The sequence below is a fragment of the Muscardinus avellanarius genome, assembly GCF_963383645.1.
Source record: "Muscardinus avellanarius genome assembly, chromosome: 12".
In the NCBI taxonomy this organism is placed as follows: Eukaryota; Metazoa; Chordata; class Mammalia; order Rodentia; family Gliridae; genus Muscardinus; species Muscardinus avellanarius.
Window position 1 is genome coordinate 55126276 of NC_137798.1, and position 14944 is coordinate 55141219.

Sequence of the window (14944 nt, forward strand, 5' to 3'; positions counted from 1 at the left end):
AGATGTTTAAATTGAAATCTTTATGGTCTCAGGTTATCTTGCTTTGTGTTATTTTGTTTTGTCCATTTTGGAAGCTTATGAATTTCAATTATAATTAGTAAAAACAATAGATGGTTTTATAGACACGAAAGGACATGATGTCAAGAAGACTTAATACCCAGCTTCTACTGAATGGGCATCTACTTCTGCTTTCAATATTACTGAGAGCAGTAGATTTCAAAATGTGATTCAGGGATGAGCAGCATTAGCACCAGTACAGAATTTGTTAGAAAAAAATTCTTGGGCTCCTGCTCCTGATCTATTGAATCAGAAACTCTAGGGATGAAGTTCAACAATCTGATTTTAATATGCTTTCCAAGTGATTGTGATGCATTTTTATTTATTTATTTAATTTAATTTTTGGTGGTATTGGGGGTGGAACCCAGAGGCTTTCTACCTTTGGGCTATACTCCCAGACCTATTTTATATTTTATTTGGAAACAGGGTCTCACTAAGTTGCTGAGAGCCTCACTAAGTAGCTAAGGCTGGTTTTGAACCTGCACGGTCCTCCTGTCTCAGCCTCCCAAGCGCGGGGATTACAAGCGTGCACCACCACACCCGGTTCTGGTGATGCCTTTTTAAATTTGAGAAGCACTGGTGGAAAGTTTGAAGAATCCTATGTATACTAAAATTCTTTCCATCTATACCAGAAATAAAATATACTTCTAAGTATCTGTGAACCAGCCTGCCCTCTATTTTGGAAAACGTATTGAACAACTGAAAATATTTTTTCATATAAAATAATCTAAATGTTGAAAAACTATAAAGAATAGCCAAATAAGAATGAGTACTATTTTGAAGATTCACAACTTTGAATAAGTTGAGGTAAACCTAGGTCCTGTTGACTACCTTTGAATTTGAAGAATCATGATCAAACTTTTTTCGAGGAGGAAGTGGAGGAGGAATCAGTGGCTCTTCACTTAGCTTATGTAAACTGCCACAGGAACTGAAGAAAGACTCTGAGGGAGGAAAAGACTAGTTTAAGTATAGTTCACAGTGCAATTATGTGACAAAACTTCATACAACTTCTGCCATCTACATTTTAGTGAAGAGTGCAGATAAACCAGTATCAGCTATGTGATACGTAATATTGCCTGAATTCAAATGTGCACTGTCAGACAGTATTATCTGTTATACATAGACTATTGGTTTATGTACCCCCTTCATTAAAATGTAAGCTTTTTTTTTTTTTTTTTTTTTTGGTAGAACTGGGGATAGAACCCAGGGGCATTCTACCTCCGAGCTAAATCCCCAGGCCTGTTTTTTATTCTTTACGAACATATGATCCACCTGTCTCAGCCTCCCAAGTACTAGGATTTATTTATAAGCGTGTGCCACCGTGCCCAGCAAAATGTAATCTTTCTTAGGACAATTTATTTTTGTATGTCTAGTGCCTACCATAGTACCTGGCACATGGTAGGTATTATATATAGCTAAATGAAGGCATATTATTAAGACTTATGATGAGATTATGCTTTTCCAAAAGCTGTTTTAAAATCCAAAACCAAACAAAATAAAAACAAAGACATGTTTCTATATATGTAGGTAACTTCCACAGAAAGACCATCTTAGGCTGAGACAGGAGGATCGTGGTTTGCCGACAGCCTCAGCTACTACTTAGTGAGGCCCTCTGCAACTCAGCAAGACCCTGTTTCCAAATAAAGAATAAAAAATAGGGCTGGGGGTGTAGGTCGGAGGTAGAATGGCCCTGAGTTCTCCCCCTCAACACCGCAAAAAAAAAAAAAAAAAAAAAAAAAGCCAAAAACAACAACAACAAAAACTATGAAGTGGGAATGCTTATACTTTTATTTATATGGCATCTAACAAAATGTAAAATTTAAGAACATCAAATTAAATTCATATTAGTCTTGCAAAAAGTTCTACTGAGATTAATAAGTAACAGAACAAAGACTACCCACCCTAAATTTTCTAAAGTAAGTTAGTTAATTTATTCATTCATTCATTCATTCATTTAGTGGTACTGACGTATTTATTTATTTATTTATTTATTTATTTATTTATTTATTTATGGAATGAAGCCCAGGGGCATTCTACATCCGAGAAACACCCCCAGACCTATTTTTTACTCTTTATTTTGAAACAGAGTCTCACTGAGTTGCAAAGGACTTCACTAATAGTTTATTTTTAAATCATCACTTTTTTACACCCCCCGCAGTACTGGGATTGAATCCAGGAGTACCCTAGGCCTATTTTATTTGTTTAGAAACAGGGTCTCACTAGGTTCTGAGGGTCTAAGTTGCTGAGGCTGGCCTTGAACCTGCTATCCTCTCAAATACTGGGATTACAGGCTTGTACCACCACGTCCAACTTAATTCAATTTATTCATAAACATTTCTTTCAGGCTGGAGATGCAGCTCAATTGTACAGCATTTGCCTAGAATTGTAAAAGGCCTGGGGCTCAATGCCTAATACTCTTAGGGGATAAAAAGAAAAAGAAAAACATATTTCTTTTATTTCCTTATTCTTTATATAAAGTTGTTGCTAGGCACCAACATATTCAAATGCAAATTTAATGAACCAGTTTATTTTTACAATCATTTCATTAGAATCAACTTACAGTCTTACTTACTTGAATGTGGCAAGAGCACTGGAGCAAAGATGCTATTGCTGCCTATTGGAACAAGAAAATTTAATTTGAAAAGAAATGTAACATGCATATCTTTATGTATTTTTGTGGTACTGGGGATAGAATCTAGGGGCATTCTATCCCCGAGTTATACTCCTAGACCTATATTTTATTCTTTATTTTGAAACAAGGTCTTACTATTTTGCAGAGGGCCTCACAAATTGCTGAGGCTGGCCTTGAACCTGTGATCCTCTGGTCTCAGCCTCCCAAGTACTATAAGTGTGCGCTACCATGCCCAGCTTGGCTTTATTTTTTTTAATGTTTACATAAAGTAACATGTAAAATACACGTAGCACAGAATCTGATCACCATCTTTTACATTTTTGTTCTTAAAGAAATGAACCCAGAACTTCTTATACCCAGAATGTTTTTAATTTCTTAGCATAAATGGTTCCTTCTCTATCATAGTTTCTCCCAATTTCCTTCACGAAATTTTTGTGCTTGTTTTCTTTTCACTGCCTATTGCTCCCTTTTGAGTGACAGTGGGGCCCAAAAAGTACAAAATAAACCTTCACTGAATGAATAAATTAGAAAACAATGTGCATAAATGATGCTCTCCTCACATATGTTAATCACTCTTTTCCAATTTAGAGGTTCGTTTCACACTAATATAGGTTGCCAAAGACTCTACAGTTCCCTCATTAAAAGATAAAAGGAATTACCTAGTGGTTTACATCAAATACTTACCACAGGAACTACTGAGATCCACGTCTAAAAACACACTGTGGTCTGAGGAAGCAGACACGGGTGGAGTAGATGGTGTATTGGGAGAGGTGGGTGCTGACACTGTCGATTCAAGCTCAGTCTCAGCAATTCGACTGAAGCTTATCTTATACGGTTCTCTTTCTAATGGTGTTGGATGACCTCGTAAAGTGCCTGAGGTAGAGCCATGTCGGCCTGTATTAGGCCTTATTCCAGGAGACTTCAGGGAGAAAGTTGATTTCCTAGGCTAGGAAAAGTAAACATAATTAACATCATTTACTTGCAAGTATTTTGTTTTAAGACGTTATTTTAGTAATTTTCAGGTATGCAGTTAAGAGTGCAATAAAATTCCAATCTGCAAGGATAGCTTGTGGCATTCTAGTAGTAACTTTTGGATTTAATTGTAATAATTATAAGATATGTTTGAATACAAGTAAATCTCTTCAAAACTGTAGAAATAAAATTCTTAAAATTTTTTGCGAAAACTCTTTGCTCCTAAAACACTTGAACCTAAACTTTTTTCAAATCATGTGTGTTAATTTTAAAAATACTGGGAACAAATTTATGTAACATATTATACCATATGCATCATTAAAAAGAAATTCCCAAAGCTGAGTGTAGCAACGCATGTCTGTAATCTTAGCTACTCTGGAGGATGAGGCAGGAGTATAGTGAGACTCCTCAAAATAAAAAAATAAATAAAAAGGGATAGAGATAGCTGGGCATGGGAGTGCACAGCTATAATCCTAGTACTTGGGAGGCTGAGCGGAGGATAGCAGATTGGAGGCCAGCCTCAGCAACTTGGAAAGACCCTTCTTCAAAACAAAAAATAAGCTGGGCATGGTGGCACATGCCTGCAATCCCAGTACCTGGGAGGCTGAGACAAGAGGATTGCAGGTTCAGGGACAGTCTCAACAAGTAGTGAGACTTTCATCAACCTAAAGAGACCTTGTTTCAAAACAAAAATAAAATAGGGGTTGGAATGTAGCTCAGAGGTAGAATGCCCCTGCGTTCAATCCCCAGTACCACACATACAAAAAAAAAAAAAAAAAAAAAAAAAAAAAAAAAAAAGAATGAATATGGATAAATAAAATTTAAAAGGGCTGGAGGTGTAGTTTGGAGATAGAATGTCCCTGAGTTCAATCCCCAGTATCACAAAAAGTGGAGAGGGGACTTAATGATGCAGATCAGAGGTAGAGTATCACTGGGTTCAATCCCTAGTACTGTGCAAAAAAAAAATTATATATATATATATATATATATATATATAATATAAAACAAAGGTCCTCTTTTCCCCTTACCTTATGCTAAATGATCAACCTTTATAGTACCATCTTAAAATCTGTTGAAAATTACTACCATTGTCTTCAACTCTAACTTCTGTCCCATTTTTAAAACCCTGGTAGTGGTAATCTAATGAAAAAACAAAGAACTGAGATTCAGAAAAATTGAGTTGGAGCCAGGTGCTGTAGTACACGCTTGTGATTCCAGCTACTGAGAAGACAGGCAGGAGAACTGAATGATTAAGACTGGCCCGGGCAACTTAGCAGGACTTTGCCTTAAAAAATAAACAAGGGCCAAGGATGTAACTCAGTGGCAGAAAATGTGCATAGCATGCAAGAGGCCCTGGTGTTTGATTTCTATCACCACCCAAGGGAAAAAAGAAAAATTAAAATCTCAACTGTGCCAATAACCTGCTATGCAGTCCTGAAAAAGTTATTTAATCCCTTTAAGTCTCAAGTCTTTTGTCATTTGTAAAATGAGGATAAAATCTGTATCATACAATGGAGTAAAGATGGGATAGCATGAAACTACACACCTCCTGCTCTAAGTGGGTATGTTTATATATGTTTTTATTTCTTTCTAAATGTTGTTTCACTTCCAACTGCTTAGAATTAGTTTTCCGTTATTTCTGTTGCCAGTGCAAACCTAGGAATCGCAGCAGCAAAGGCTCGTGGGAGAGTTGGATTTCAGTGGTGACCTTGAACCATGAGGCCCTAAGGGCAGGAACCATAGTAAGGCCAGGAGGACCAGGAGCACCGAGCATTGCTGCTTACTCCTTCCCAGGTCTTCTCATTTCTTCTGTTCTATCCAGCTATCTGCTAGGCTCTCATACTTTTACCTCTTATACTAGAAAGGATAAAAAATGAACAGATAATAACTAGCACTAAAATAAAGAATAAATCATATTTTATCAAATGGTTGTTACTTCCCCTTAAAGTAAGATAATTTTAGAAATAGTAGAGTACTATAAAACAAAACACCTAAATACAGATATTTTATTACATGACAATTTAAAGGAACAGGCTGTTAAATATTAAAAGTAATAATTTTTCAATAGAAAACTTTTCCAAAATTTTAATGGACTTACAAATCGAGGTGGCTGTTTGCAGTTTCTGGGTTCAATTTCTAGTGATTTGTTGAACAAGTAATCTGTAAACTCTTTTTCAGATAAGCTTCCCATGGGGTTAAGATTTTCAAAGAACCTCTAGAATTAAACACCCATAAGTTTACTTTAGATCTTATTACAGTAAGATTTATTAAAATATTTAATGAAAATTATTTATTTCATCATTTTAACAATAAAAATTACCAACAAATTAGGAGATCACAATGCCTGCAAAATTCAAATAATCGCTTATTCCAAATTCTCTACTTTTAAATACGATTATATAATTCCTATGAAAGTTCTATTCTAGTATTAGACTTCTATTAGTAAGATGAGCAGCCGGGCGTGGTGGTGCAGGCTCGTAATCCCAGTACTTGAGAGACTGAGACAGAAGGATCTTGAGTTTGTGGTCAGCCTCAGCTAGTAGGCCCTCCGCAACTTAACGAAGCCCTATTTTAAAAAAAAAATAATAATAAGGCTGTGGTGTAGTGTGGAAGTAGAATGCCCCTAGGTTCCAACCCCGGCACCACAAAAAAAAAAAAAAAAAAAAAAAAAAAGCCGGGCGTGGTGGCGCACGCTTGTAATCCCCGCGCTTGGGAGGCAGAGACAGGAGGATCGCGCAGATTTGAAGCCAGCCGCGCATGCTGGCTTAGGAGACCCTGTTTCCAAATAAAAAATATAAAAATAGGTCTGGGAGTGTAGCCCGGAGGTAGAGGGGCTTCCAGGAACCCCAGTACCACCAAGAAAAAAAAAGAAAAAAAAAAAGATGAGCAGATTTTAATTTATTTCCATTTCCATTTTAATAGGGCTCAGCAGTTAGCAATACTTGTCCCTTAGTGAATACTGCTTCTATCAATTATAACAAAGTTACCAGTAAGCTACCAAAAGTGTTTAGAGCCAAAATTATAGTTAAAAACCACAATAAATCTTAGCAATATGAAAAAAGAGATAAATTGGATTAAGGTCTATTAAAAGTAATTTCAGAAATAATTATAAACTCTTAAACTGTGTTAAACTCTAATACAAAAATCTGTCAATATTTTTATCAAAAAATATTTTTCTAAGCTTAAATTTGTTAAGTAGAAAAAGATTTACCAAAAGTGCCAAAGATTATTTATCAAAATGTAAAAAAAACCCTGACAATCAATACCAGAGACACTGCTCTTTACACTTTACTTTAGTGTCTCCCATTAGTTTTATTGTGTGTATGAACGTATGTACACAAATAACCAAACAGAAACAATTTATGCAAAATTTGAATAATACCATATTTATTTTTAATCTTTTAGTTTACAGTCAATCAACTTGTTTCTATTTGATTTACTTATCTTTTAAAGTACAGACTTTAGCCCGGGGTGGTGGCGCACACTTGTAATCCCAGCATTTGAGAAGCCGAAACAGGAGGGTCTCAGTTCACTGACAGCCTCAGCTACTTAGTGAGGCCCTTTGCAACTTAGTGAGACCCTGTTTCAAATTAAATAATTAAAAAAAAAAGGGTTGGGGTATAGTTTGGAGGTAGAATGCGCCTGGGTTCCATCTCCAATAAATTAAATAAATAAAAATACAGACTTTTACTCTATGGTATTTCATCAGACAGAGGTTATTTCACTAATGTCCACAAACACAGTTATCCATATAGATGCTTTTTTTTGCTACAATAATCATTACCCTTTGCGCATAAATTTTTCTATATATTTCATATGATTTCCTTAGAAAAATCCTTTGAAGCAAACAAATGGATTTAGCTTTACTTAATTTTGAGGTGGTTTAGAAGCAAATATAATAGGGACTGGGTTTTAGCTTTAACAGAGGCAAAATGAGCTTTACGATTTCTAGTATTCATTAGGTGAGGTGGTGCACACCTATAATTCAAGTACTTGGTAGGCTGAGACAGGAGGATAGCAGGTTCAAGGCCAGACTCAGCAACTTTAGAGACCCTCAGCAACTTAGCAAGACCTCATTCCAAAATCAAAAGGGCTGGGATATGGCTTAGAAATAAAATGCCCTAGGATTTAATTCCCAGTAACAACAACAAAAAAAATTTCTAGCATAAAATCTTTCTAAGCTGGGCATGGTGGTGCACACCTGTAATCTGAGTACCTGGGAGGCTGAGACAGGAGGATTGCAGATTCAAGGCCTCCTCAGCAACTTAGCTAGATCCTGTTTCAAAAAATAAAACCAGCTGGAGGTGTAGCTCGAAGGTAGGATCCCTCTGGGTTCAATCTCCAGTATCAAATAATACTAATACTAATACTACTAATAAAAAATTTTGTTTTTCAGGTATTCTCTTACTCTTAGAAAGCTGAAAACAACTGTATTTTTTTTTTTTTTTTTGTGGTACTGGGGGTGGAACCCAGGGGCTTTCTACTTCCACGCTATACTCCCAGACCTATTTTATACTTTATTGGAAACAGGGTCTCACTAAGTTGCTGAGAGCCTCACTAAATAGCCGAGGCTGGCTTCGAACCTGTGTGATCCTCCTGTCTCAGCCTCCCAAGCGCAGGGATTACAAGTGTGCGCCACCACGCCCGGCTGAAACAGCTGTATTCTTTGCTGTTTTCATACTATTTGGTTTGGCTAATGGTGATTTGAAAAGTTACTACCTGCCGGGCATGGTGGCGTACGCTTGTAATCCCCGCATGCTTGGGAGGCAGAGACAGGAGGATTGCGCTGGTTCGAAGCCAGCCTTGCTGGCTTAAGAGACCCTGTTTTCAAATAAAATATAAAATAGGTCTGAGAGTGTAGTCCGAAGGTAGAAGGGTTCCATCTCCAGTACTACCAAAAAATAAAAATAAAAACAAAAATACAAAAAGTTACTACCTACTTTGTCTACATTTTTAAGTTACTTTGACTCGGTCAGAAAGAAAGCATTTTCCTCTCCAATCCTGAAAATCTTTAAATAATGGTAAGGCCCAGGTCAGATCACAAGATCTATTATATGTTTCTAATATATATGAATATCTAAAGTACTATTTTAAGTCTATCCAACTATAATGTAACATTGTGTCTATAGGAAAATATATTGTAAACTCTACCTTAGGCTTTAAGAACATATTTCCTAGGGCTGGGGATGTAGCTCAGTGGTAGAACATTTGCCTAGCATGTGTGATGAGATCATGGGGTTCCATAGGCACCACAAAAAAGGGGGAAAAAAGAAAAAAATGTATTTTCTTAGCTCCACGAGGGTAGGCCCAAGAAAACAGGTGAGCATGAAAGCTTATCACCATTTTCTTTGAAACAGATATCTGTCTTTATTTTCATAAATGGTGTGCTTTAGGTCCTTCTTAGGACATTATTTTGTTTTAACTTGGGGACAAACAATAGCTACTATCTTATAATTTAGGAAGGCAAGAGTAACTGTAACTATTTTTACTAAATATGTCCAACTTGCAGACTATATCTCAAAGTTTAGCACAATTTTAAATGTGACAGCTTAATTATTCAAGTTGACAGTTATATAATATGTGCCCAATTTCAAATATGTTGCAATAAAATTCATTTAACATAAACATAGTATCATAATTTAATTTAGAAGGTATCAAACATTTTATGGCCTACCAGTATCAATATTATATACTATTGCTCAAAATAGAATATCGAGTGATAGAATGATCAAAGATATCTTTTGCTGTGTATATACACCACTCTTCCAATTGGTCCTCTAAACAGTTATCTTATGAAGAGATGAACTGGTTAATACTGTATTGGCACATGTAAAATATTTAAGATGGCTATTAATCAATGATAGTATTAGTAGTAATTTTATTTTTACTGCATGGACATCAGAAAGCTTTTTCCACTCTACTTCTCAGAATGTGTGAGACAGCTGCACAAAGAAGTGATACTTTTGAGGAAAGTACTTGAATGCAAATAGTGTAGATATCTAATATTTAATACTGCTTCCTCATTAATTATAACTCATGTTATTTTCAAAGTAAATAGCATGATGCATAATTATGGTATTTCTTAGAGCTCACACAGAATTAACAGGTTCTCTTTTAAAAGATAGGCAAAAATACTTACCCTCATTTCTGGTTCTATCCGTAAACAGTAAGGCTGATTCTGATACTGCTGAATTTCTCCAGTAATTTCAGCTACTTTCCGCCTCTTACTGAAATTGATTAAATCTTTCCCTTTCTTCTTTAAAAAATCATTATTCCCTTCTTCAGTCTTAAGAATATTTGTTAAATATATTCCTAATGAAAAAGTATTTAAGGAAAGATTATTTTAAAATCAGTCATTTAGCAGGGCATAGTAGCACACACTTGTAATCCCAGCACTTGGGAGGCTGAGACAGGAGGATCGCACAGGTTCAAAGCCAGCCTCAGTTACTTAGTGAGGCTCTCAGCAACTTAGTGAGACCCTGTTTCCAAATAAAGTATAAAATAGCTCTGGGGGTTATAATGGAACTAAAAAATTCTTATCACCTAATGATGTTGTAGCTCCTGTGATGTCACCATAACACGATTTATATGTTTTTAGTGATTCTGGTATAAACAAACCTATTTAAGTATAGCAATATGATTTATAAATAATACATAATATTTGTAACAATGATAAATGACTATGTGATTAATGTATTTATTTACTACACTATGCTTTTTATTATTTTAGAGTGTACCTCTACTTATAAAGAAAATGTTTAAGCCGGGCGTGGTGGCTCACGCTTGTAATCCCAGCATTTGGGAGGCTGAGACAGGAGGATCGTGGTTTACGGACAGCCTCAGCTACTTAGTGAGGCCCTCCACAACTTAATGAGACCTGGTTTCAAAATAAAGAATAAAAAATAGGGCAGGGGGTGTAGCTCGGAAGTTAAATGCCCCTGTGTTCCATCCCCAGACCCACACACATAAAAAATGTTTACACTGAAATGGCATGCTATGTCATTCTAGCAACAGTCTCATCAAGAGGCCACATTGAGCCAGGCATGGTGGTATATACCTGTAAACCCAGTACTTGGGAGGCCGAGACAGGAGGATCACAGGTTGAGTCGGCCTCAGCAATTTAGTGAGCCTCTCTGCAACCTAGAAAGACCCTGTTACAAAACAAAAAATAAAATGGGATGAGATGTAGTTCAGAGGTAGAATACCCCTGAGTTCAATCTCCAGTACAACAAGAAAAATAAATAAACAAATAAATAATAAAAATAATAGCCAGATGTGGTGGCACACACTTGTAATCCCAGCATTCGGGAGGCTGAGACTGGAAGATGGTGGTTCGTGGACAGCCTCAGCTATTCAGTGAGGTACTTCGCAACTCAATGAGGCCCTGTTTCAAAACTAAAAAAAAGGACTAAAAAAGAAATAGGGCTGGGGGGTGTAGATCAGAGGTACAATGCTCCTGGGTTCCATCCCCAGTACCGCAAAAACATAAGTAAAATAATTGTTACCTTCATGAGTAACTGTTCTATGTTAAACTTTTTATTAGGTAGTATAGATTAAAACTTCTTAATTCAGAGCTGGGCGTGGTGGCGCACACATGTAATCCCAGCATTTGGGAAACTGAGACAGGAGGATCATGGTTCATGAACAGCCTCAACTACTTAGGTCCTTTGCAACTCAGTGAGACCCTGTTTTTTTTTTTAAAAAAAAAAATAGGGCTGAGGGTGTAGCTTGGAGGTTGAATGCCCCTGGGTTCCATCCCCAGTAGCGCAAAAAAAAAAAAAAAAAAAACCAATAATAATAATTTATATAACTCCATGAGGTAATTATCATAATCTTTATTTTATAAAGAATAAGCTAGTTTGCCAGGCATGGTGGCGCACGCTTGTAATCCCAGTACTTGAGAGGCTGAGATAGGAAGATAGCAGGTTCGAAGCTAGCCTCAGCAGTTTAGTGAGGCTCTCAGCTACTTAGTGAGACCCTATTTCCAAATAAAATATAAAGCTAGCCAGACATGGTGGTGCACGCTTGTAATCCCAGCATTTGGGAGGCTGAAACTGGAGGATCGCAGTTTGTGGATAGCCTCACCTACTTAGGCCCTTTGCAACTCAGTAAGAACCTGTTTCAAAATAATGAATAAAAATAGGGCTGGGGGTAGCTTGGAGGTAGAGTGCCCCTGGGTTCCATTCCCAGTACTGCAAAATAAATAAATTAATTAATTAAAATAAAATAGGTCTGGGGGTAGAAGGCCCCTGGGTTCCATCCTCAGTACCAAAAAAAAGTTAATTTATTGATACAGACAGCTAATAATTGTTTTTTTTTTTTTTAATTTGGAAACAGGGTCTCCTAAGCCAGCAAGGCTGGCTTCGAACCTGCGTGATCCTCCTGTCTCTGCCTCCCAAGCGCAGGGATTACAAGCACGTGCCATCACGCCTGGCCTGACAGTTAATAAAATAATCTAAGAAATAGATTAGTTGATATATAATAAAGACAATATGCCTCTAAAGACTGGCCTCTTTTGGCTCTGACATATTTACCCTCAAAATATAATATCCATAGCTGGACATGGTGGCACACACTTGCAATCCCAGTACTTGGGAGGCAGACACAGGAGAATCACAGGTTTGCAGTCAGCCTCAGCTACTCAATGAGGCCCTGTTTTAAAATAAATAAACAACAGGACTTGGGGTACACCTGAGATGTAGAATGCCCCTGGGTTCAATTTGATGGTACTGGGTTCAATTCCCAGTACCACCACAACAAACAAACAAAAAAACAACAAAAAAAAAATTCACATTTAGAAACTTACCAAAAAAAGGCACACAAGGTGGATTGATTGACTTTAATTTTACCAGGTATTTTTTAAAGTGATCTTGACTTAATTCCACAGCTTCATCCAAAATTCTCCGTTTTCGTTCCTGCAATGCCTTTAACATAAAAATGAGCATAATTTTTGTTGATAATTCAATCATACTTACGGATATATGATTTTAGAATTTATAAAAAAGTAATTTTTAGCCGGGCGTGGTGGCATACGCTTGTAATCCCTGCACTTGGGAGGCGGAGACAGGAGGATCACGCAGGTTCGAAGCCAGGCTTGCTGGCTTAAGAGACCCTGTTTCCAAAAATAAAAATATAAAAATAGGTCTGGGAGTGTAGCATGGAGGTAGAAGGGTTTCATCCCCAGTACCACCAAAAAAAAAAAAAAAAGCGCTTTTTAAAATTAAAAGATGAGTGGTATTCCTCTGGGCACTTATCCAGAATGAATTCTCCTCTTTTTATCTATAAATATGAAGCCTAAAAGCTTAGTTATTTTCTAATACAAATCAGAAGATCAAGCAATCAAAAAAATTCTTCATGAGATCCTTATTAGTATAATTTTAATTAGTCAAGCATTCCAGTCACAAGTATAAGAAAGGAAAATTATAATCTCTCAGCTTTCAAGTAGTTTTCCACTGAAAAGCCTCTAGGTCTAAGGCCAGAGTTTTAATAAGGAGTTCATTGTCAGAGTGTGAGAAACTTAAAACAAAAATTTAGTGAATGAAGTAAACAAAGGCATTTCTTTTTTATTCATCATTACATTTTCTTACTGGAAATTAATCAGCTTGTAACCTGATAAGTGCATGAATATCTCTCTCTCTCTCTCTCTCTCTCTCTCTCTCTCTCTCTCTCTCTCTCTCTCAAACACACACACACACACACACACACACACACACACACACACACACACACACACTCTCTCCCCAAAACACAAGGCAAACATACTTAATGAAAACTATTATGGTTTCTACCTGAAATAAACACCCCAAAGCTCACGTGTTGAAAGCAGAGTCTCCAATGCAGGAGGTTCAGCGGTGGGGCTTTTAAGAAATGCCTGGATCACGAGGGGTCTAATCTCACCAGTGGATTAATCCACTTGATGATTGTCTGGAGGAAGTAAGTCCCTGAGGTGTGCCTTGGAGATTCTACCTGTCCCTGGTCCCTTCCTCTTTCTGCTTCCCCACTGCCATGAAGTGAGCAGCTCTCCTCCACCATGCCCTTCTGCCAAGTTTCTGTCTCCAAGGCCACGTACTGAAACCTCTAAAGGAAATAAACATTTCCTTTTCAAAGTTGTTCTTGTCAGGTATTTTGGTCACAGCAATAAAAAGCCGACCAATACAAGAAATCATTCAATGCATTTCCTTTAAATTAAGGAGACAGTAAGAGTGACTGTAGTACAGTATAGTCAATACAGAAGTCCTAGCTAACACGGACAAGAAAAAACTTTTTGAAAGAATAAATTAAAAAGGACTAGGGTTCAGTTCCAGTACCAGTACCAGAAAGGGGGAGTGCAGGAGACTTAAGATGTATAAATATTCAGACCCAGGATTTCTATCTTTGGAAATTTATTCTAGAAAAATAATCAAATTCTTACAAAAGGTTTCTATATATGTATAATACATGATAATAGGAAGCTCTTAAGAGAAAAAGACAAAGGCTTTGCTACATAAAATATGATCTCAATTTTTTTGCTAAAAGACAAAATATGTTTCTCTATTTTCTATATCTCCTAAATTTTCTGTAATAAAAACTTACAGCTGGGCATGGTGGTGCACATTTGTAATCCTAGTACTTGGGAGGCTGAGACAGGAGGATTGTAGGTTCAAGGACAGCCTTAGAAAGTACAGACTTTCACCAACGTAGCAAGACTCTTTCCAAATAAAAGTAAAATAGGGCTAGGGGTGTAGTGTGGAAGTAGAAAGTCTCTGGATTCAATTCCCAATACAAAAATAAATAAATAAATAAATAAATAAATAAATAAATAAATAAATAAATAAATAAATCAGCCTCACCAAATACATTATTTTAAAATTTAAAAATAAATTTAAGTTTAGAAAGGGTTCTCACCATGTTTATCTTTTACTATATACTACAGGTATTAAAGAAGTTATTTGTAGGCCGGGCGTGGTGGTGCATGCTTGTAATCCCAGCATTTGGGAGGCTGAGACAGGAGGATCATGATTCGTGGTCAGCCTCAGCTACTTAGTGAGGCCCTTTGAAACTAAGTGAGACCCTGTTTCAAAATAAAAAGAATAAAATAGGGCTGGAGGTGTCGCTCAGAGGTAGAATGTCCCTGGGTTCCACCCCTCAGTTCCGAGAAGAAAGAAAGAAAGGAAGGAAGGAAGGAAGGAAGGAAGGATTGATTCTGTGATTTATGTGAGACTATTAGTCAATGTGTGAATAAAAATCCAATTGGAACTTTATTGCATTTATGTTGAACATATTAAAACAGAGGGACAATTTCCA

General features: G+C 36.7%; 1 protein-coding gene across 3 annotated transcripts in view; it reads right to left on the minus strand.

Moving 5' to 3' along the window:
- SOS2 (SOS Ras/Rho guanine nucleotide exchange factor 2) overlaps nucleotides 1–14944 on the minus strand; it is a gene marked incomplete at its 3' end in the record, with an annotated part of 86955 nt that overhangs the window by 693 nt on the left and 71318 nt on the right. For all 3 annotated transcript variants that reach the window (XM_080708176.1, XM_080708175.1, XM_080708174.1), the window contains 6 exons: nucleotides 12468–12585; nucleotides 9801–9973; nucleotides 5760–5876; nucleotides 3370–3635; nucleotides 2630–2667; nucleotides 889–998 (listed from right to left, as the gene is read on the minus strand). In XM_080708176.1, the coding sequence (XP_080564302.1) occupies nucleotides 889–998; nucleotides 2630–2667; nucleotides 3370–3635; nucleotides 5760–5876; nucleotides 9801–9973; nucleotides 12468–12585 (822 nt within the window). The remainder of the gene's footprint in view (nucleotides 1–888; nucleotides 999–2629; nucleotides 2668–3369; nucleotides 3636–5759; nucleotides 5877–9800; nucleotides 9974–12467; nucleotides 12586–14944) is intronic.